Raw genomic sequence first — 23,710 nt, forward strand, 5'->3', positions numbered from 1 at the left:
TGGGAAATGACATGACACCAGCCCTTGCTTCTCATACCTTAAAAACATCCCAAGCTCAATCAATTAAGCCAATACTTTTCCCTAACAAAGACACTCTGTAAAGTTTTGCTGAATATACTACACCCCATGTCGTGTATATTTCATTTATCCTTTAACCTCAATTTAACTGGGACAGACTGCTAGTTATATTACACACACACTGTGGTGCATCCGTCTCCTGAGGGATTATTGGGAGGGAAACTGTCCACTTGTGGACTAAAGGGAAAAACAAGGAGGATCGAAACAGCAGGATGACTCACTGAAAGGGAATCTTACCTTCGACTTAGGTCTGCGACATGCTCCTGGAGCCAACTGGTGCTGGCAGCTGTTGGGGGGATGGGGGAGAGAGAAGACAGAGACAGACGACAGGGGTAAGAGTTAGACACAGGCGGAGAGCATCACTCTAGCAGCCCTTATCTGCAGTCTGTTCCCATACGTCTTTCGTTGCGGCGGTAACAGAAGCCTGAGTGCTATTTGAGCGGAGCGTGTCCTCTGAGCTGTCCACCCCACAGGATGGCTTACCCTCACAGATGACTGACCAGAGGAGGGCACAGATATTCTTTTAGAGCATCCCACCGCCATCTGGGATGTTTAAACACAAATGGCTATAGAGCAAACCTCTCAGTCTATGTCACAGAAATAGGCTAGTGGTTTAGGTAGATAAGTGAAAGACTAGAAACAAGCCTTAGTAGAAAATAACAACACACAAGGCTACATCCAGTGATGGCTGAGACCAGCTTAACATAAATTGAGACAATATAATTTCCACATCCCACAAATACAATCTATACTCTAAAAGACAATTCAGGAAGGAAAATATAGTATGTACACTACATGACCAAAAGTATGTGAAGATCTGCTTGTTGAACATCTCATTCCAAAATCATGGGCATTAATATGGAGATGGTCCCCCCTTTCCTACTATAACAGCCTCCACTCTTCTGGGAAGGCTTTCCACTAGATGTTGGAACATTGCTGCGGGGGACTTGCTTCCATTCAGCAGCATTAGAGAGGTCGGGCACTGATGTGGGGCGATTAGGCCTGGCTCGCAGTCGGCGTTCCAAATCTTCCCAAGGTATTTGATGGGGTTGAGGTCAGGGCTCTGTGCAGGCCAGTCAAGTTCTTCCACACCGACCTCGACAAACCATTTCTGTACGGACCTCGCTTTGTGCACGGGGGCATTGTCATACCCAAACTGTTGCCACAAAGTTGGAAGCACAGAATCGTCTAGAATGTCATTGTATGCTGTAGCATTAAGATTTCCATGCACAGGAACTAAGGGTCCTAGCCCGAACCATGAAAAACAGCCAAAGACCATTACTCCCCCTCCACCAAACTTTATACTATGCATTGGGGCAGTTAGCGTTCTCCTTGCATCCGCCAAACTTTGATTTGTCTGTTGGACTACCAGATGGTGAAGCATGATTCATCACTCCAGAGAACGTGTTTTCACTGCTCCCGAGTTCAATGGTGGCGAGTTTTACACCACTCCAGCCAACAATAGGCATTACGCATGATGATCTAGGCTTGTGTGCGGCTGCTCGGCCATGGAAACCCATTTCATAAAGCTCCAGACAAACAGTTATTGTGCTGACGTTGCTTCCAGTTTTTATGCGCTACACTCTTCAGCGGTCCCGTTCTGTGAGCTTGTGTGGCCTATCACTTCGCGGCTGAGCCGTTGTTGCTCCGAGACGTTTCCACTTCACAATAACAGCACTTACAGTTGACCGGGCAGCTCCAGCAGGGCAGAAGTTTGCCAAACTGACTTGTTGGAAAGGTGGCATCCTATGACGGCGCCACGTTGAAAGTCACTGAGCTCTTCAGTACGGGCCATTTCTACTGCCAATGTTAGGCTATGGAGATTGCATGGCAGTGTGCTCGATTTTATATACCTGTCAGCGATGAGTGTGGCTGAAAGAGCCGATTACACTAATTTGAAGGTGTGTCCACTTACTTTTGGCCATGAAGTGTATGTCAACAACTGTTCTATGGATGTGCGTGCGTATATATATATATATATATATATATATATATGTGTGTGTGTGTGTTTGTGTATATGAATGGGAGGGTGAGGGATGGTGAATATGAATGCGTAGGAGGGTGGGTGAATACGGTATATGTTGGGCGGGAATGAATGAGAATGGATGGATGGGTGTAAGTGTGCCGGAGGTACAGTAAGGAGGGTGGGCAAGGATGGGAGGTCGGGACAAGCTTAGCTTGGCTGGGCAAGGATGGGAGGTCGGGACAAACTTAGGTTGGGTGGGCAAGGATGGGAGGTCGGGACAAGCTTAGGTTGGGTGGGCAAGGATGGGAGGTCGGGACAAGCTTAGCTTGGCAAGGATGGGAGGTTGGGACAAGCTTAGGTTGGGTGGGCAAGGATGGGAGGTAGGGTGAAGCTTAGGTTGGGTGGGCAAGAATGGGAGGTTGGGACAAGCTTAGCTTGGCAAGGATGGGAGGTTGGGACAAGCTTAGCATGGCTGGGAGGTTGGGACAAGTTTAGCTTGGCTGGGCAAGGATGGGAGGTAGGTACAAGCTTAGGTTGGCTGGGCAAGGATGGGAGGGAGGGACAAGCTTAGCTTGGCTGAGCAAGAATGGGAGGTTGGGACAAGCTTAGCTTAGCAAGGATGGGAGGTTGGGACAAGCTTAGCTTAGCAAGGATGGGAGGTAGCGACAAGCTTAGCTTGGGTGGGCAAGGATGGGAGGTTGGGACACGCTTAGCTTGGCAAGGATGGGAGAGAGGGACATGCTTATTTGGGACTAGGGTGTGTTAGGACAAGCTTGGCTTGAGTTGGGTAAAGGGGGGAGAAAATAGGGAGGGGGAGGTGGAGAGGGATGGATTTGGCTTGGGAGAAAGGGAAGGAAGGATTAACAATACTACAATGTAATTGTATTTATTATTTTGACTTGCAAACCTGCTGTAAAATGAATAAGAGTTCTGGAAAGATTAAGAGAGGATGTCGAGTCATTACTATTCCTTGTTTCTCATTATAGCTAAGATTCAAGGGTGGTTATTGGCGAGAGTGGAGAGGGGCTCTATCTGAGGGGTTGGGATAGGGTGACTGGGAGGGCATCACACACAACTCTGAGGTGTGTGTGGGGCCTCCACTCATCTCACTTCAGTCTCTCGGTGGATCGACTCTCCCTAACTAGACCCCACCAACCACTAGAATTTAATTAATACAAACTGACCACAATACATAAGTGGCAGTCTTTCTCCAATCTACCTACAATGTCATAATCCACAGACGGTTGGTAAATGAGGAAAGGAGATGGCGCTTGAAAGCTCTAAAAAGGAAAAGTGCCTCAAAGTACCAAGAAGTACTTTACTTCGTTTTTTTGTATGTTTTCAGTTACACGTTTACTCAGCCCATATGAACACACATTCTATGTAATGTACATTATAACTATGTATTCATAATGACTCTCCCAATTAATGGAATACCCATAGCCCTCATAAAATATTCTAGCAGACATGACCTATTATGTTCTTCAATGATAGGCGGAAGCGACAAGGTTAACCCTGATTGTTACCGACTGCTAAATGACTACATTGATATTGAAGTCATTTAGAAGTCACTCTTATGCAGAGAGACTTACAGTTAGTGCATTCTTCTTAAGATAGCTTCATACCACAGGCATAGTAAGTACACTTTTCTGCAATAAAGTAGCTGTCAGCAAAGTCAAAACTAGAGGGGGGGGGGGGGGGGGGGGGGGGTTTGTGGTAAGAAGGTGGATTACTTAACCCCCTAGAGTCTAATCCCCATCTAAGCTTCTTTCAGAGCTAGAAGGAGTGGGTGGGGTGGTCAAGTGCAAGTGAGGAGGGGGATTATTTACTCTTTGAAAAAGGTAGGGTTTCAGGTGTTTTCGGAAGATGGGCAGGGACTCCGCTCTCCTAGTTTACGGGGGAAGCTGGTTCCACCATTGGGGTGCCAGGACAGTGAAGAGCTTGGACTGGGCTGACTGGGAGCTGCCCTCCCATAGGGGTGGGATGGCCAAAAGAGAACAGGAAGCAGAACAGAGTGCTTGGGTTGGGGTGTAGGGTTTGAGCATAGCCTGAAGGTAGGAAGGTTGTGCACTGGGGCCTCCCACTCCTCTTTCTATTCTGGTTAGTGCCAGTTTGCGCTGTTCTGTGAAGGGAGTAGTACACAGCGTTGTACGAGATCTTCAGATTCTTGACAATTTCTCGCATGGAATAGCCTTCATTTCTCAGAACAAGAATAGACTGAAGAGTTTCAGAAGAAAGGTCTTTGTTTCTGGCCATTTTGAGCCTGTAATCGAACTCACAAATGCTGATGCTCCAGATAATCAGAACAGTTTTCAGCTGTGCTAACATAATTGAAAAAGGGTTTACTAACGATCAATTAGCCTTTGAAAATGATCAACTTGGATTAGCTAACACAACATGCCATTGGAACACAGGAGTGATGGTTGCTGATAATGGGCCTCTGTACGCCTATGTAGATATTCCATTCCATTTTTAAATCAGCCGTTTCCAGCTACAATAGTCATTTACAGCGTTTACACTGTATTTCTGATCAATTATATGTTATTTTAATGGACAAAACAGTTGCTTTTCTTTCAAAAACAAGGACATTTCTAAGTGACCCAAAACTTTTGTGTGGCTGGTGTGGTTGACAGCCCATGGGCTTACATGATAACCACACCACAAAAATAATAAAAAGATTCAATTTTACTAGGCAAGTCAGTTAAGAACAAATTCTTATTTACAATGACGGCCTACCCCGGCCAAACCTGGATGACGCTGGGCCAATTGTGCGCCGCCCTATGGGACTCCAAATCACGGCCGGATGTGATACAGCCTGGAATTGAACCAGGGACTGTAGTGACGTCTCTTGCACTGAGATGCAGTGCCTTAGACCGCTGTACATAAGTACAAAAATAAAAAAAGTTTGTTAAAATAGATAAAACCTACTAATTATAAATGTATAAATTAATTGATCAGTTACCACAAAAAAATAAATAGTTTAAATGTGTGTATGCGCGCATGTGAGAGTTAGGCTATATGGAGGAGATTACTGAGTAGTTTGGTTCATCAGGCTGACCCCCAGTCTTCGCTTGAAGTTATTGAGGGATGAGGTTTGGCAATGTGAAGATAAGAATTTCAGAGTATAGTATCTGATAGACTGAGGTGCGACAGTGGAGAGGGTAAAGTTTATCGCATTGTCTTGTGTTATATAAATGGATTTCAGAATTGAGCTGGAAGAATCCATTTTAGGGTTTAGACAAAATGAGTATTTGGAGATGAAAGTACATGATATTGAGTTTCTTAAACAAAGGTGCAGATAGAGCCAGATAATTAGAGGCGGAAGCTAGTCTTGCAAATGTATTTTTTTTGTATGATGAGCAATTTGTGTAGGTAGGAGGCCTATGTACTATCATGACTATCTCCTGTTCAGATCTGAAGGATCAGGTTAAAGTGGGGACGCTTTATAGCGCCCAATCTCTCCCGCAGAGGGGAAGAGGGGTGAAGTTGGCCGTTTTATGACGGCTAGAAATTCCTTGCAGAAACTCTCTGCCTGGACATGCAGTATTGAGAGAGGATTTACTCTGTAGAACAATGACATTCTTTCCACCAAAACTCTAACATCAAAAGGTTGAATAATGAAACAATATTTCTGAAATCCATGCGGTTAGAGTGGTGCGTGGGTACTCGAAGAACAATTATGTGAGATCAGCTGTGTTTGGGGATCTCATGAAGGACACTATAACAACATAACTATCTCTGAATGTATAGATTTCCCAGTTGTCAGGTTCATATCCAAATGTGGGGAAACATATATGATTAAATATGAAACTATTTGTGAGAAGATGTAATCTGATGTTCGCCTTCTAAATGAGAGAATTGTTTTTCATACAAAGTCTTAACCAAGTCAGTGGCGATGCCTACGTGAGCACAGACATTACATCGGCGTCATGGAACTCCCCCTTTTCCCAGAGTGTATAAAACCCACCTCTGACAAAATGTACAATAGGCCAACGAGACCAACAGTATGAGCTGAGAGGGACGTAATGGCTAGAACTCTGAAACTTTCGACAGAGAAGAAGAAAATCTCTACAAAGACCAGAGGACGTAACGACGCAGTCCAAACGTCACGAATGGTTAAGAAATCTACAAAACTAAAGACTACACATTCACAGTCTGCAGCTGTATATGTAAAATAGTCTAGGAAACTCGACCGAAGACGAGAGGAAGACGAGAGGAGAACATTTCCCTATCGAACGACCAAATGGTACTCTGAAAGATCCATTCTGGAGAACATTTCCCTATCGAACGACCATTGCATTATGTCCACTAGGGACTTCTCATTGCATTATGTAGTACTCAATGCATAACCTATCCTGTGTGTGTGTTTATGTAATTCTGTTAGTAAATTAATAATTAAACCAATTCGTATATCGCCGATTCATCATTTATGCTAGGGTTCGTGCAGATAGCCAAGAGTTTGAGACATTCAGAATGACTGATGAGATAATAATATATTAATAAGTGACTATAATCGATAAGGTATGAAAGTACCCGAAGAGAGTTAAATTCGGGAAATAGCAACTCAACATTTTCCAGTAGTGCACCAACTTCCTAGTTAATTAATGTTTACATTATTAGTTTAATCACGTAATAATTACACAGAGAATTGATTTGATAATAAAACAGTCTTCACTTTAATGATAGTCCAAAGACACAACATTACTGACCCAGACAATATTACAGTAAATGAGACATGAGTAAATTAAGCTATAAATTAATTAATTTTAAAAATCCTACAATGTGATTTTCTGGACTTTTTTTTCTCATTTTGTCTGTCATAGTTGAAGTGTACCTATGATGAAAATTACATGCCTCTCTCATCTTTTTAAGTGGGAGAACTTGCACAATTGGTGGCTGACTAAATACTTTTTTGCCCCACTGTATGTCAAAGTTTGTCACATGCACAGGATACAGAAGGTGTAAACGGTACAGGTAGCTAGCTAAACAACGAACCATAATCCAAACCCATAACATTACTACCATGCATGAATCTGCAGGTAGCTAAAGCTAACCAACTAGGTTCAATGTTAGCTAGCTAACAGACTAACAATGCAAAAGGATTTCTGAGATACAAATAATATTACTACACAGATCATACACGTAACGTAACGTTAGCTAGCAAGCCAGCCAGCTAACGTTAGTTAGCTAACTAACAGTATGTTTTAACATGCAATGAAAATTTCGAAAATTAGAAACATAATATCTGAAAATGAAGTTAGCTAGACTCTCTTAACCGTATACATGGCTGAACGCTTCTCCCTCTCTGTCAAGGATGCCATAGTTGCCCTTAGTTTGAAAATGCAATCCAGATATGTGCTTTATACAACAGCCTTCTTTGTGTTCTCTTTTTGACTCCCTCTGCATATTTGCAATCAAACACCAGAATTTTCTCCTTCTCCAGTGATTTCAAAACTAGGTCAACTTCTTTGGTGACAACACTGTTGATCACCGTTACAGAAGAGTCTACAATGTCTGATTCAATGATTTTATTTGAACCTAAATCAGGGATTTCCTCATTGTCTGATTCATTTTCAGAGTCAGAATGGCACGATCATCCAGCAATAGCAACACTTTTGAAGTTTGTGATATCTTTCAAAAAAGCTGCATTAGAAAGGATTACCTACACATACTGAGCAGCTCATGTTGAACATGACATATGAATGCTACATGGCAGACCAATCCGAATTCATCCCTCAGCATGTCCAGCCCAGCCATTATCTCAGCCAATAATGGTTAGCTGGAAGGTTCCTGTCTTTCTCCGTAACTAAACCAACTAGGTTCGTAATTTAACAATTATATTCGTATTTAAGGATGGCAAACATACACAAGCAAGACAAGACTTTATCACACATGCATCAGTATGATAAACAGAGCGAAAGCAGAGAACTGACTGCACTTTACTAAACAAGCGGGAGATCACCAACTCACAAGTTAGTGCTGTGGATACAAGCAGTATGCGGGGGCAGTAAGTCAGAATACAGGTCAAAGATGCTTGGGACACTTCACCCTTACCCTCCTTAAAAACAATTACATTTCTTGAAACATTGACAAATTGTTAAGTCTACCAAATGTAGTGTACTGTGTTCGTAATAGTTTTGGGGACAGAAAACTGAGATGGAATGTCCCCTCAGTTTCATCCTGCTCCATCTTCTAGCTCTGCCTGCACTGGACCTCCTCTCCTCACTATATCCGCTGGTGACTAAACATTCCAATCGGATTAAAGAGATGACCCCATGTGACATGTCGGAGTTTCACCTTTCGTCTGATCTAAAGGTGCACACTAATATGACAATCATCAGTCATTGTGTACTACATCACTGTTACTCAACACAACCTGCTAAGATCTAAACACAAGAACTCCTCCTTCCAAACCGAGGAGAGGATTGGTGGAAGCACAAGCAGAGCCATTCAGAGGTCTCCTCTGTGGCACGTGACTGGGTGACAGACAAGGCTGACTGAGAAGACTGCTCATTCGTCCATGATCTAAGCACATCTCGTGTCGTAATGGTCCTCGAGCAGATTAAGTCATTCTAAGGCAAGGCGAAGGAGGACAGCAAGACAGCCGTAGGGCTCCTAACCAAGCATACTGCTCCACTAAAGACCTTAATTACATAAGATAGCAAAGCCATTTAGCCTTCCTAAGAGGCCATGGACCAAATACACCCCATCTGCACTGATCAAAAACTTTGGGCAAATCGGAGTAGACACTAATACAGAAAAGGCCATAGACGAAGGGGACAGTGTCAACATTTTGCTTGTGTGTTGTAAACATTGGGCTCAAAACAAACAAAGACAGAAAGCTCAGCTTTCTACGCTGCCCTCTACTAGGTAGAGTGCTGACAGTGTGATCTCCATGGGTTGTGTCCTCTCGTCTCCCTCCCTCCATTCATTCATTTACTCCAGCTCTCTTCTATGGCCATTCTCATCTCTTTCGCTCACCTTACTGCTTACCTCCCATCACTCCTCGCTCTCTAGCAAACTTAGTTTTTTCTCAGAATACTGGTTGTATTGTGAGCTAGAGTAGAGACCATGCTAATGACGTGCAAAGGGCTGTGTGTGTACACTATGAAAAGTCTCATTGGATTTCAGTGAGACTGTTGTAGTGGGTCAACTAGTATAGGGGCTGGATTGTCCCAGAGTCCATAACTGTGTCAATGACGATTTAGAAACTAACAGTGAGAGATGACAGCTTGGGCCCTGCTTAGTGAATCACTACAGCCACAGACAGGCATCGTGCAGCGCCAGCTCCCCAGCTGGCAGCTCAGGTTAATAGCAGCCAGAATGCAACAGACAACCACGTACAGCAGGACCAGGCACAGTAGGGCGGCACCATGGCTACTAGGACTGCCATGTACCACAGACAGAATTGATTATCAATGACTGTGTGGAATCCATTACTGACAAATACAGTTGAAAACAAAACCTAATACTATCCCAGAATGAACTACAAAAATGTTGCTTTATAAATGACATACTGTGATATCGGCAACCTCTTTTTCCATACAGTAAGTTAGTAGAGACAGTTCATTATAACCTCCGATATACTAGGCAGTGAGGACAGTCAGAGTTGACCTACCTTCTGAGACGTAGACAAAGGGCTTGTTCTTCACAGAGAGAAGAGTTAGCAGGTTGAAGAACAGAGCTACAAAGGTCCCCACCAACAGACGACCCCTATACACACACACACACACACGTACCATTATCAGTACAAAATAGACGCACACTTGTAACACATTGATGTCAAACATAGCACACACACTCTCCATGGCTTGTACAGTTGTCTCCATTGCCGTTCACTACACAAGTACTAGGCTAATTACTGTGCACACAATCAAGTTAAGAGTAATATTATTGCTAAAATTAAGTTGGAATACATGACACTTTCACAATGAAGTTAAAGAAGAAGAAGAAGAAGTGAATTGTGTTGGAAAACAAACACGTGTAAAAGTGTCCAAAACGACCAAATAGAGACAATTCAATTTTTTAAATATCCAAAAACAAATCAACTGAGAAAGATTTTAATGCTGAGGGAAGTCAGTGGGTGCTGCATTGTAAATGGATGTTCTACACTAGATTAAATGTTGTGGTACCTGGAACATGTGACGTCTTGCCTGGCTAACACCTGCTGCCCAGCAGTGAAAATAATACTTGTGGTTTTAGTGATAGTGCACTCCAATGTTCCACTGCTTTGAAATGTAATCTCGTCAACGGAGACAGGTTTAAGTCGGTCTTGTTTTCATCAAACTACTAATCTTTGTTTCATAATGGTGATCCAGACTGTGGCGAGTGATGGCAACATAATTAGCTGAAAATCACATTGTTTAGAGGGACATGAGCGACGGTAGGCTAGCACTGTCTGGACCTGCCTGTGATGTTTGTTTGGGCTGCTGTTCTCCCTGGAGTGTGTGTGTGGAACACAGGCGTGTGGGCAAGTGTGTTTGGACCGGGGCCTACTTACGTGTGCACCTCAGGCTGCTCCACGAATCTCTCCACACTGACAAAATAACAGAAGGGAAGAAAAACAGTGTCACATAGAAATATGGGACAAGTTAATAAACAAGAAAGGTACCACGTGACCTGACAAGGAAACACTCTGTTGGGCTGTTATAGTACAAGGGCACTTCATATACCAGGAAACTCTCTATTGGGCTGCTGTTCTACTCATACTCGCATTCGTAGTCGTATCCATTTTATCATAGTTGATACTCGAAATCGGATCTACTCGTGATCGGAAAATTCGGAAGTGAGCTTTAAATGCCAGTAAAGCGTATACCTCAAGCGCGCATTGCTTCGCCATCACTCAGAGCTCATCGTTATGTTCCTTAACTCTTCCACACACATTGTTCAAAGGCAATCGACCCTGACAGATGAAAATGCACATGATTTATTTAGTCCTATTCAATTATCAACAAAATAAGCTGTAAAATAAGCTGTACAACCTGAATGGATTAAATAGAGATGTTGTGACTGGATTACACACAATACCCCATAATGTCAAAGTGGAATTATGTTTGATATTTTTGACAAATTAATTCAAAATTAAAAGTTTAAATGTCTTGAGTAAACTACTCAACCCCTTTGTTATGACAAGCCTAACCACATAATTATTTGCATGGACTCCCTCTGTTTGCAATAGTGTTTAACATTATTTTTGAATGACTACCTCATCTCGGTACCCCACTCATGCAATTATTTGTAAGGTCCCTCAGCCGAGCAGTGAATTTCAAACACAGATTCAACCACAAAGACCAGGGAGGTTTTCCAATGCCTCACAAAGAAGAGTGCTTATTGGTAGATGTGTAAAACAACTCAAAAAGCAGACATTGAATATCCCTTCGAGCATGTTGAAGTTATTAATTACACATTGGATGGTGTATCAATACACCCAGTCACTACAAGGATACAGGCGTCCTTTCTAACTCAGTTGCCAGAGAGGAAGAAAACTGCTCAGGGATTTCACCTGTAGGCCAATGGTGTCTTTAAAACAGATACATTCTTCAGTTTTCACAGCCATTAAACCATGTATCAGCCTAATTGAAAGAGTGAAAAGAAGGAAGCCTGTACAGAATTAAAAAAAATCCAAAACATGCATTCTGTTTGCAACAAGGCACTAAAGAAATACTGCAAAAAATGAGGCAAAGCAATTAGCCCCTTGTATTCAGGACAAAACATTATGTTTGGGGCAAATCCAATACAACACATTAATGAGTACCACTCTCCAAATTTTCAAGCATAGTGGTGGCTGCATCATGTTATGGGCATGCTTGTAATCGTTAAGGACTGGGGAGTTTTTCAGGATAAAAAAATAAATGGAATGGAGCTATGCATAGGCAAATTCCTAGAGCATAACCTGGTTCAGTCGGCTTTTCATCAGACACTGGGAGATTAATTCACCTTTCAGCAGGACAATAACCAAGGTCAAATATACACTGGAGTTGTTTACCAAGAATGTGAATGTTCCTGAGTGACGAGTTACAGTTTTGACTTAAATCGAAGGCAAGACGTGAAAACGGATGTGTAGCAAATTTGCAAAATTTTTCTAATAACATGTTTTCACTTTGTCATTATGGGGTATTGTGTGTAGATGAGTGAACAAAATACATGATTTTCTAATGATCTGTTGCTCTGTAAACATGCCTAAGGTGAGAATAAATAATAATAGCATGCAAGCATGGGCTTGGATCATGACACAACGACAGACGTCAACAATGGAATAATTATTTGGACAGACAAAGTAGGCCTACTTAACAATGCCAAGCAGATAGACAAAAACCACCATATGGCCTCAGGAAAGTGGATGGGAAATAACTACATTGAACTCCTATGTCCAACTATGGATTCCGATTCAAACACAATGTTTGGAGAAGGGGAGACTTGTGACCCTGAGACGAGTGACTGAGTGAGTGAAACAGAGGCATGCTCTGTCTGGAGAAATTAGTGCAGAAGGAGAGTGGCTTGCTTCATTCCAAATCATCGTAGCAGGCTCAACCAATATCCTGCCCATTTCTTTACAGACGGAGAAACTAGCCGACAGTTGTTTAACCACATAGTTGTTTAACCACATAGCGCTTCACACTGAGTGAAAGAGAGATGAGTGCTGGTAGCTGAAAATACTTTTTTTCAGATCCCGGAAAATTAGAAAATATACTTGTGTCATAATCTAATTTGGAAAATCCTCCATATCCATTACGATACTCGTTTTGTCCGAGTACTTGGCACACCCCTAGAATAAGGGCACTTCCTATACCAGGGAAAACACATGGCGCTAGTAATAATGAGGGGAGTCTGCGCTGAGATGCTAAGGCGGAGTGATATAATAAAAGAGATGGCCAGGACACGCTGGGAGCTACATGGCCGATTAAGTCTGATAGTAACACTAGAACCGATCACTGGGACAACAGCCATCAGAAACACGCCACTAAAGGCTATTTACAGAAGTGGTTTTGCATATGTCTCCAGGATAGATTTGTACTTTAGGTGGATGATCAAAACCTTTGTCCAGTATTCATGGCAACATTAAGGGAAGAAGGTATGGAGCCAGCCTAGATTTACCATAAACTTACCACAAATCAACCTGGACTCGGGTAGATGTAACATTGTACATTTAAATCCGAGATACTCCAATTAGTATGATATGTTCCGTTTTGAATGGCATGTATTAATTTGTGGATGGATGTCCATCACCCATTTCGTATGATGGATTATGAATCGCAATTCGGACAATATGCTACAAATTGCAATTCGTGCAATATGTTACGAATCTGCAAAACATATGATATGTCACAAATTCCTATTTGTTGTGGCTAACACTAGCTAAGTGGCTAACTTTAGCTAGGCTAGGGCTTTAGGTTAGGAGTTGGGGTAAAAGTATTAAGGTTATCAAGCATGCTAAGTAGTTGCAAAGTAGCTAAACTGCAAAAGTTGTCCATGGTGTGATTAGAACATGCAACCTTTGTGTTGCTAAACGTTGGTGTTACAATACTACCCATCCACCCTGACCAACCACCATACTTTCGTTTTTGGCCCCCAAGGTCGATGTCCCCCACAAAATCTAATTTGCAAAATTACAAAAATTCCCAATAAAGATCTGTCCGTTTCAGCTAGAGATCAGTTTCTTTTTTGCATTGGATGCATCCACAGATGTCACACTTTCTCATCTACAGTGAAAGATGACAGTGCTAGAGGGGTGTTTGTCAGACCATGAGACAACGAAAAAGGTTTTCACAAAATTGTCTGTACTTTTATTTTTTTATTTTTTATTTAACCAGGCAAGTCAGTTAAGAACAAATTCTTATTTACAATGACGGGTTAACTGCCTTGTTCAGGGGCAGAACGACAGAGTTTTACCTTGTCAGCTCGGGGACTCGATCTTGCAACCTTTCGGTTACTAGTCCAACGCTCTTACCACTAGGCTACCCTGCCGCCTCTCGCTTTGGCGATTTGGCCTACAAACTATTATGACCCCTCTGTGGAAAGATGACTCTCATATGTTGGTTGTTTTGCTCTAAGACGCCCACAGGCCTCACAAGACTCGTCTGAAGGTACCCAAGTACCAGTTGAAAACAATTATGGACATACAGTCGTGGCCAAAAGGTTTGAGAATGACACAAATATTAATTTTCAAAGTCTGCTGCCTCAGTTTGTATGATGGCAATTTGCATATACTCCAGAATGTTATGAAGAGAAATCAGATGAAATGCAATTAAGTCCCTCTTTGCCATGCAAATTAACTGAATCCCCCAAAAACATTTCCACTCAATTTCAGCCCTGCCACAAAAGGACCAGCTGACATCATGTCAGTGATTCTCTCGTTAACACAGGTGTGAATGTTGACGAGGACAAGGCTGGAGATCACTCTGTCATGCTGAATGAGTTCGAATAACAGACTGGAAGCCTCAAAATGAGAGTGGTGCTTGGAATCATTGTTCTTCCTCTGCCATCCATGGTTACCTGCAAGGAAACACATGCCGTCATCATTACTTTGCACAAAAAGGGCTTCACAGGCAAGGATATTGCTGCCAGCAAGATTGCACCTAAATCAACCATTTATCGGATCATCAAGAACTTCAGGGAGAGCGGTTCAATTGTTGTGAAGAAGGCTTCAGGGCGCCCAAGAAAGTCCAGCAAGCGCCAGCACCGTCTCCTAAAGTTGATTCAGCTGCGGGATTGGGGCAACACCAGTATGCTCAGAGCATGCTCAGGAATGGCAGCCACTTCTCTCCAGGAAAAACATCAGGGACAGACAGATACTCTGCCAAAGGTACATCGATTGGACTGCTGAGGACTGGGGTAAAGTCATTTTCTCTGATGAATCCCCTTTCCGATTGTTTGGGGCATCCGGAATAAAAGCTTGTCCGAGGAAGACAAGGTGAGCACTACCATCAGTCCTGTGTCATGCCAACAGTAAAGCATCCTGAGACCATTCATGTGTGGGGTTGCTTCTCAGCCAAGGGAGTGGGCTCACTCACAATTTTGCCTAAGAACACAGCCATGAATAAAGAATGGTACCAACACATCCTCCAAGAGAGCAACTTCTCCCAACCATCCAGGAACAGTTTGGTGACGAACAATGCCTTTCTCAGCATGATGGAGCACCTTGCCATAAGGTAAACGTGATAACTAAGAGGCTCGGGGAACAAAACATCAATATTTTGGGCCCATGGCCAGGAAACTCCCCAGACCTTAATCCCATTGAGAACTTGTGGTCAATCCTCAAGAGGCAGGTGGACAAACAAAAACCCACAAATTCTGACAAGACTCCAAGCATTGATTATGCAATAATGGGCTGCCATCAGTCAGGATGTGGCCCAGAAGTGAATTGACAGCATGCCAGGGCGGATTGCAAAGGTCTTGAAAAAGAAGGGTCAACACTGCAAACCTTGACTCTTTGCACCAACTTCATGTAATTGTCAAAAAAAGCCTTTGACACTTATGAAATGCTTGCAATTATACTTCAGTATTCCATAGTAACATCTGACAAAAATATCTAAAGACACTGAAGCAGCAAACTTTGTGAAAATTAATATGTGTCATTTCAAAACGTTTGGCCACATCGGAAATTTACATACACCTCAGCCAAATACATTTAAACTCAGTTTTTCACAATTCCTCACATTTAATCCTAGTAAAAATTCCCTGTCTTAGGTCAGTTAGGATCACCACTTTATTTTAAGAATGTGAAATGTCAAAAGAATGAGTAGAGAGAATGATTTATTTCAGCATTTATTTCTATCACCACAATCCCAGCGGGTCAGAAGTTTACATACACTCAATTAGTATTTGGTAGCATTGCCTTTAAGTTGTTTAACTGGGTCAAACATTTTGGGTAGCCTTCCACAAGCTTCCCACAATAAGTTGGGTGAATTTTGGCCAATTCCTCCAGACAGAGCTGGTGTAACTAAGTCAGGTTTGGAGGCCTCCTTGCTCGCACACACTTTTTCAGTTCTGCCCACACATTTTCTATAGGATTGAGGTCAGGGCTTTGTGATGGCCACTCCAATACCTCGACTTTGTTGTCCTTAAGCCATTTTGCCACAACTTTGGAAGTATGCTTGGGGTCATTGTCCATTTGGAAGACCCATTGCGACCAATTTTCCTGACTGATGTCTTGAGATGTTGCTTCAATATATCCACATAATTTTCCTTCCTCATGTTGCCATCTATTTTGTGAAGTGCACCAGTCCCTTCTGCAGCAAAGCACCCCCACAACATGATGCTGCCACCCCCGTGCTTCACTGTTGGGATGGTGTTCTTCAGCTTGCAAGCCTCCACCTTTTTCCTCCAAACAAAATTATGGTCATTATGGCCAAACAGTTCTATTTTTGTTTTAGCAGACCAGAGGACATTTCTCCAAAAAGTACGATCTTTGTCCCCATGTGCAGTTGCAAACCGTAGTCTGGCTTTTTTATGGTGGTTTTGGAGCAGTGGCTTCTTCCTTGGTGAGCGGCCTTTCAGGTTATGTCCATATAGGACTTGATTTACTGTGAATATAGATACTTTTGTACCTGTTTCCTCCAGCATCTTCACAAGGTCCTTTGTGTTGTTCTGAGATTGATTTACACTTTTAGCACCAAAGTACGTTCATCTCTAGGAGACAGAACGTGTCTCCTTCCTGAGCGGTATGACAGCTGCGTGGTCCCATGGTGTGAATACTTGGGTACTATTGTTTGTACAGATGAACGTGGTACCTTCAGGAGTTTGGAAATTGCTCCCAATGATGTACCAGACATGTGAAGGTCTACAATTTCTTTTCTGAGGTCTTGGTAGATTTCTTTAGATTTTCCCATGATGTCAAGCAAAGAGGCACTGAGTTTGAAGGTAGGCCTTGAAATACATCCACAGGTACACCTCCAATTGACTCAAATGATGTAAATTAGCCTATCAGAAGCTTACTTAGTGTGTGTATGTAAACTTCTGACCCACTGGAATTGTGATACAGTGAATTATAAGTGAAATAATCTGTCTGTAAACAAAATTGTTGGAAAAATTACTTGTGTCATGCACAAAGTAGATGTCCTAACCGAGCGACTATAGTTTGTTAACAAGAAATGTGTGGAGTGGTTGAAAAACAAGTTAATGACTCCAACCTAAGTGTATGTAAACTTCGACTTCAACTGTAAATATGGACACTGTTTAGTGCCAAAAATAATAGGTTATATGATATTCCTGATCTTTCTAATATCTTTGACACTTCAGAACAAACTTCCTTTTTATTTTTTGGGAGGAGAAACTGTTGTTCCATGTAGTGAATCTGTTATTCAATATGTTTGTATGGGCTAATTGTATTAAGGCCCAATTTTTCTTCAGGTAGTATTAAAATTCAAAATGCTAAATGATCCTTGGTAGGACCTTTTAAAAACAATTCCATATAGCTTAGTAGAACCCTCCACCGTGTTAGACAGGGCTTAGACTCTTATGGATTAAGTAACCTTCTGTCTTATGTAACCATACCAAATGTAATATCATACTAATTTGAGTGTCCCCCCCGCCCGTTTCTCTCTCTCTGAATGACGGAAGCCTTGTTATACACGTGCTTGACATGTTGTTTGGCAGCCATGTGAAAGAGACAGTGTAACGTCATCACCTCCCCCCTCCTCTACCCTGCAGAGACGTGACCGCTAGATAAACCCTGCCTTCTCTAATGGGTCCTTCAGGTTGAGGTGTGGACATAGGTACGAACAAACATTCCCACAGTGCTGAAATGTCCTACAATCATCAACACAACAACACCCCCCCCCCCCCCCCCCCCGAACACACTGCACTAGCCCTACATAGGACACACATGGTTGATGTACTAGTTGGCAGCCGAGTGAAAAGAGGTAGTGACTGCGCCGTCATCAGCACCCCCCCCCCTAAAACCCTCGCCTGCCTGAGCAGTGACCTCTGGATAAACCCTGGCTCTGATCGCCTTGGCCCTAGGTGTGGGCACAAGCAGACATTCTCACAGCTCTGAAATATTCAGTAGCCCCCGTCCCCCACCCCGTGTCCCAAAACAGGGGTAAACCCTGGTTCCACCTACCTCTCCTTCAGGATGAACAGAGCGCCCAGCTGCACCAGCACCGTGGAGGCAAACACAGCAAGGACCTCCAGTCGCTTAAACCTGGTGGAAAATACACACACACGTGAGCAATCAAGCAAACGAATATAACTGAAAATACACATGACTGACATCAGAGATCATGTGCTTTGTACCATACATTTTCATTTGAGCTACTGAAAGACTACCAGGATGCTTGAAAATATAATTTTTAAATGTTTTATAGTCACTGATCTCGTCTGATATGAAAATTCCAACAGACAGATAAAAATAAACATTCTGTACAACAATAACATTCTGTACAACAATAACAGAGGTACATGAATATAACAACATACAACGCAGGGGTTTTGGGACTGAGTGATATGATGCATAGCACAATTCTCTGTGTCCGTTCTGTAAGCATTAATGAAAATCCTACTGTATCCAGAACATAGAAAGTGGAACACAAAACACTTCCATAATGACTTAAAATTGCTCATCAATAGTGCCGCACTGATATGGTTCCATACATTGTAGAAGCGAGTAGTGTATAAAAGGTACACTGTTAAGACCAGAAGTAAGACGTTTCCATCTGTAAATGTACATCATTTGGTTATTTCCTTGTCCCCATGTCAATGTTTAGTAACATGCTGTACTGGGAAAGCTGGATAGACAGAAGGGTTAGGGAGAGTTGCTCCGTTGAAATGAGATAATCTGTCCAGTGGCTGACCCATTGTACTGGCCCAGTGAGCACATTAGGGCCAAATCAAGCTGAAAAGCAGCTTTCTATGCAACCACCACTGCTCAACACCCTAAGGTCAAAGGAAAAAAAGCAAACCCACAGAGCCCTATGCCAAACAAACAGAGCTCTACCCGATAAAAACAGCTTGCATGGTGTGTCAAAGGCTGTGTGTATGAGATGATTAGGGACAACACACACAAACATACAAAGGCTACACCATACAGTGACTGTAGTCAGTCACGGGCAAACAAACACACGGCCATCAACACAGGTCAGGAGCTTAACCTCTAGTCTAGAGTCTAAACAGACAGTTACATTTTTATTTATTTATTTATATATATTTTGTACCCATATTTAACCCCTGTTTTTTGGCACTAAACTACTTCCATATATATATATATATATATATATATATATACACACACACACACACACACACACACACACATGGATTTAATTGTCATTGTCAACAATCTACACAAAAAGTTAATGTCAAAGTGGAAGAACATTTCTAACATTCCTTTTTTTTATTAAATGGAGGAAAAAAACCTCATTTTTATTAGATAAGTATTCAAAGCCCTGAGGTAATACATGTTAGAATCACCTTCGGCAGCGATTACAGCTGTGAGTCTTCCTGGGGAAAACGAAGATCTTTAAAAACCTGGATTGTACAATAATTGCCCATTATACCTTAAATTCTCCAAGCTCTGTCAAGTTGGTTGTTGATCATTGCTAGATAGCCATTTTCAAGTATTGCCACAGATTTTCAACACCATTGAAGTCAAAACTGTAACTAGGCCACTCAGGAACATTCAATGTCATCTTGGTAAGTAACTCCAGTGTATATTTGCTTTGTGTTTTAGGTTATTATCCTTGTCGATGACAAGTATACCCATAACATGATGCAGCCATCACCATGATTAAAAATATTAAGAGAGTGGTGTTGTGTTGGATTTGCCCCAAACATAATGCTTTGTATTTAGGACAAAACGTTTTTTTTTTGCACTATTACTTTAGTGCCTTACTTAAATCAGGATGCATGTTTTGGAATTTTTATTCTGTACAGGCTTCCTTCTTTTCACTTTGTAGTTACTCCACAATACTAACCTAAATTACAATGTTGATTCATCCTCAGTTTTCACCTACAATGCATTTGTTAAGTATTCAGACACGCTTCTCTTTGCCAAATGTTGTTACGTTACAGCCTTATTCTAAAATAGATTAAATAAATAAAAATATATAAATCTACATACAATACCCCATAATGACAAAATGAAAACAGTTTTTTAGAAACGGTTTCAAATGTATTACAAATAAAATAGAAAAACCTTATTTACATTATTCAGACCTTTTGCTATGAGGAATTGAGCTCAAGTGCATCCTGTTACCATTAATCATCCTTGAGATGTTTCTACAACTTGATTGGAGTTCACCTGTGGTAAATTCAATTGATTGGACAAGATTTGGAAAGGGGCACACCTGTCTATATAAGGTCCCACAGTTGACAATGCATGTCAGAGCAAAAACCAAGCCATGAGGTGGAAGGAATTTTCCATAGAGTTCCGAGACAGGATTGTGTCGAGGCACAGATCTGGGGAAGGGTACCAAAAAACGTCTGCAGTATTGAAGGTCCCCAAGAACACAGTGGCTTCCATCGTTCTTTTAAAATATATTTATTTTACCCCCTTTTTCTCCCCAATTTCGTGGTATCCAATTGTTTAGTAGCTACTATCTTGTCTCATCGCTACAACTCCCGTACGGGCTCGGGAGAGATGAAGGTTGAAAGCCATGCGTCCTCCGATACACAACCCAACCAAGCCGCACTGCTTCTTAACACAGCGCGCATCCAACCCGGAAGCCAGACGCACCAATGTGTCGGAGGAAACACCGTGCACCTGGCAACCTTGGTTAGCGTGCACTGCGCCCGGCCCGCCACAGGAGTCACTGGTGCGCGATGAGACAAGGACATCCCGACCGGCCAAGCCCTCCCTAACCCGGACGACGCTAGGCCAATTGTGCGCCGCCCCACGGACCTCCCGGTCGCGGCCGGTTACGACAGAGCCTGGGAGTGAACCCAGAGTCTCTGCGCCACCCGGGAGGCCTCGGCTTCCATCATTCTTAAATGGAAGAAGTTTGGAACCACCAACACTCTCCGCCCGGCCAAACTGAGCAATCGGGGGAGAAGGGCCTTGGTCAGGTAGGTGACCAAGAACCCAATGGTCACTCTGACAGAGCTCCAGAGTTCCTCTGTGGAGATGGGAGAATCTTCCAGAAGGACAACCATCTCTGCAGCACTCCACCAATCAGGTCTTTATGGTAGAGTGGCCAGACGGAAGCCACTTCTCAGTAAAAGGCACGACAGCCCACTTGGTGTTTGCCAAAAGGCACCTAAAGGACTCTCAGGCCATGAGAAACAAGATTCACTGGTCTGATGAAACCAAGATTTAACTCTTTGGCCTGAATGCCAAGCGTCACGTCTGGAGGAAACCTGGCACCATCCCTACGGTGAAGCATGCTGGTGGCAGCATCATGCTGTGGGGATGTTTATCAGAGGCAGGGAGTGGGAAACGAGTCAAGATCGAGGGAAAGATGAATGGAGCAAAGTAGAGAGATCCTTGATGAAAACCTGCTCCAGAGCACTGAGGACCTCGGACTAGGGCAAAGGTTCACCTTCCAACAGGACAACGACCTTAAGCACACAGCCAAGACAATGCAGGAGTGGCTTCGGGACAAGTCTCTGAATGTCCTTGTGGCCCAGCCAGAGCCCGGACTAGAACCCGATTAAACATCTCTGGAGAGACCTGAAAATAGCTGTGCAGCGACGCTCCCCATCCAACCTGACAGAGCTTGAGAGGACCTGCAGAGAAGAATGGGAGAAACTTCCCAAATGCAGGTGTGCCAAGCTTGTAGCATCCTACCTAAGAAGAATCGAGGCCGTAAGCACTGCCAAAGGTGCTCCAACAAAGTACTGAGTAAAGGGTCTGAATACTTATGTAAATTTTATACTTGAATTTATTATTTTATACATTTGGAAAAAACTGTTTTTGCTTTGTCATTATGGGGGATTGTGAGTAGATTGGTAAGGGAGAAAAACAACTGAATCTATTTTAAAATAACGCTGTAACGTAACAAAATGTGGAAAATGTCAAGTGGTCTGAATACTTTCCAAATGCACTGTATCACGGCCATTTAACTGTGTAACTGGTTTAAAATCACCATTGGCCAAATCCCTCAACGGGTTTCTTCAACTGAGTTAGGAAGGATGCCTGTATCTTTGTCGTCACTGGGTGGATTAATACACCATCTAAAGTGTCATGAATAAGGTCTTACTTAAAAAAAATTATCTACCAATAGATGACCTTTCCAAAGCATTGGAAAGCCTCACTGGTCTTTGTGATTGAATCTGTGCTTGAAATTCCCCATGGGGTAGTTAGTTCTTCAAAATCATGTTAAACACTATTACTGCACACAGACTGAGTCCATGCAACTTAGACTTGTTAAGCACATTTTTACACCTGAACTCATTTAGGCTTGCCATAACATAGGGGCTGAATACTTATTGACTCAAGACATTTCAGCTTTTAATCTTTTATTAATTTTTAAAGATGTCTAAAACATATCTCCACTTTGACATTATGGGGCAGTGTGTGTAGATCAGTAACACACAATCTACATTTAATCTATTTTCAATTCAGGTAGTAACAACAAAATCTGGAAAAAGTAGAGGGGTGTGAATACTTTCTGAAGGCACTTTACAACCATTCATTTTTAAAGCTGGGCTACCTTCAGACAAGTTCTGCGAGGCTTGTGGGCGTCCTAGAGCAAAAATACATGTTCGTGAGAGTTTCAACTTCGAAAAGGGGGTTATCATATTAGCCCAAACTGTTTGGTCGCGACAGACATTTCAAATTAAGTCCAATTTTATTTGTCACATACACATGGTTAGCCGATGTTAATGCGAGTGTAGAGAAATGCTTGTGCTTCTAGTTCCGACAATGCAGTAGTAACCAACGAGTAATCTAACCTAAAAATTCCAAAACTACTACCTTATAACACACAAGTGTAAAGGGATAAATAATATGTACATAAAGATATATCAATGAGTGATGGTACAAACCGGCATAGGCAAGATGCAGTAGATGGTATCGAGTACAGTATATACATATGAGATGAGTAATGTAGGGTATGTAAACATTATATTAAGTAGCATTGTTTAAAGTGGCTAGTGATATATTTTTCCATCAATTTCCATTATTAAAGTGGCTAGAGTTGAGTCAGTATGTTGGCAGCAGCCACTCAATGTTAGGTGTGGCTGTTTAACAGTCTGATGGCCTTGAGATAGAAGCTGTTTTTCAGTCTCTCGGTCCCTGCTTTGATGCACCTGTATTGACCTCGCCTTCTGGATGATAGCGGGGTGAACAGGGAGTGGCTCGGGTGGTTGTTGTCCTTGATTATCTTTATGGCCTTCCTGTGACATCGGGTGGTATAGGTGTCCTGGAGGGCAGGTAGTTTGCCCCCGGTGATGCATTGTGCAGACCTCACTACCCCCTGGAATGCCTTACGGTTGTGGGCGGAGCAGTTGCCGTACCAGGCGGTGATACAGCCCGACAGGATGCTCTCAATTGTGCATCTGTAGAAGTTTGTGAGTGCTTTTGGTGACAAGCCAAATTTCTTCAGCCTCCTGAGGTTGAAGAGGTGCTGCTGCACCTTCTTCATGACGCTGTCTGTGTGGGTGGACCAATTCAGTTTGTCCGTGATGTGTACGCCGAGGAACTTAAAACTTACTACCCTCTCCACTACTGTCCCATCGATGTGGATAGGGGGGTGCTCCCTCTGCTGTTTCCTGAAGTCCACAATCATCTCC

General features: G+C 42.6%; 1 protein-coding gene across 1 annotated transcript in view; it reads right to left on the reverse strand.

Moving 5' to 3' along the window:
• Nucleotides 1-23,710, reverse strand: part of LOC109890027 (zinc transporter 6-like) — a 74,796-nt gene that overhangs the window by 19,639 nt on the left and 31,447 nt on the right. Inside the window, exons 7-10 of the mRNA XM_020481986.2 lie at nucleotides 18,105-18,185; nucleotides 10,545-10,580; nucleotides 9,663-9,757; nucleotides 316-364 (exon numbers count right to left, since the gene is read on the reverse strand). Coding sequence (XP_020337575.1) covers nucleotides 316-364; nucleotides 9,663-9,757; nucleotides 10,545-10,580; nucleotides 18,105-18,185 — 261 coding nt within the window. The remainder of the gene's footprint in view (nucleotides 1-315; nucleotides 365-9,662; nucleotides 9,758-10,544; nucleotides 10,581-18,104; nucleotides 18,186-23,710) is intronic.

Source organism: Oncorhynchus kisutch, linkage group LG4 (assembly GCF_002021735.2).
Source record: "Oncorhynchus kisutch isolate 150728-3 linkage group LG4, Okis_V2, whole genome shotgun sequence".
Lineage (NCBI taxonomy): Eukaryota > Metazoa > Chordata > Actinopteri > Salmoniformes > Salmonidae > Oncorhynchus > Oncorhynchus kisutch.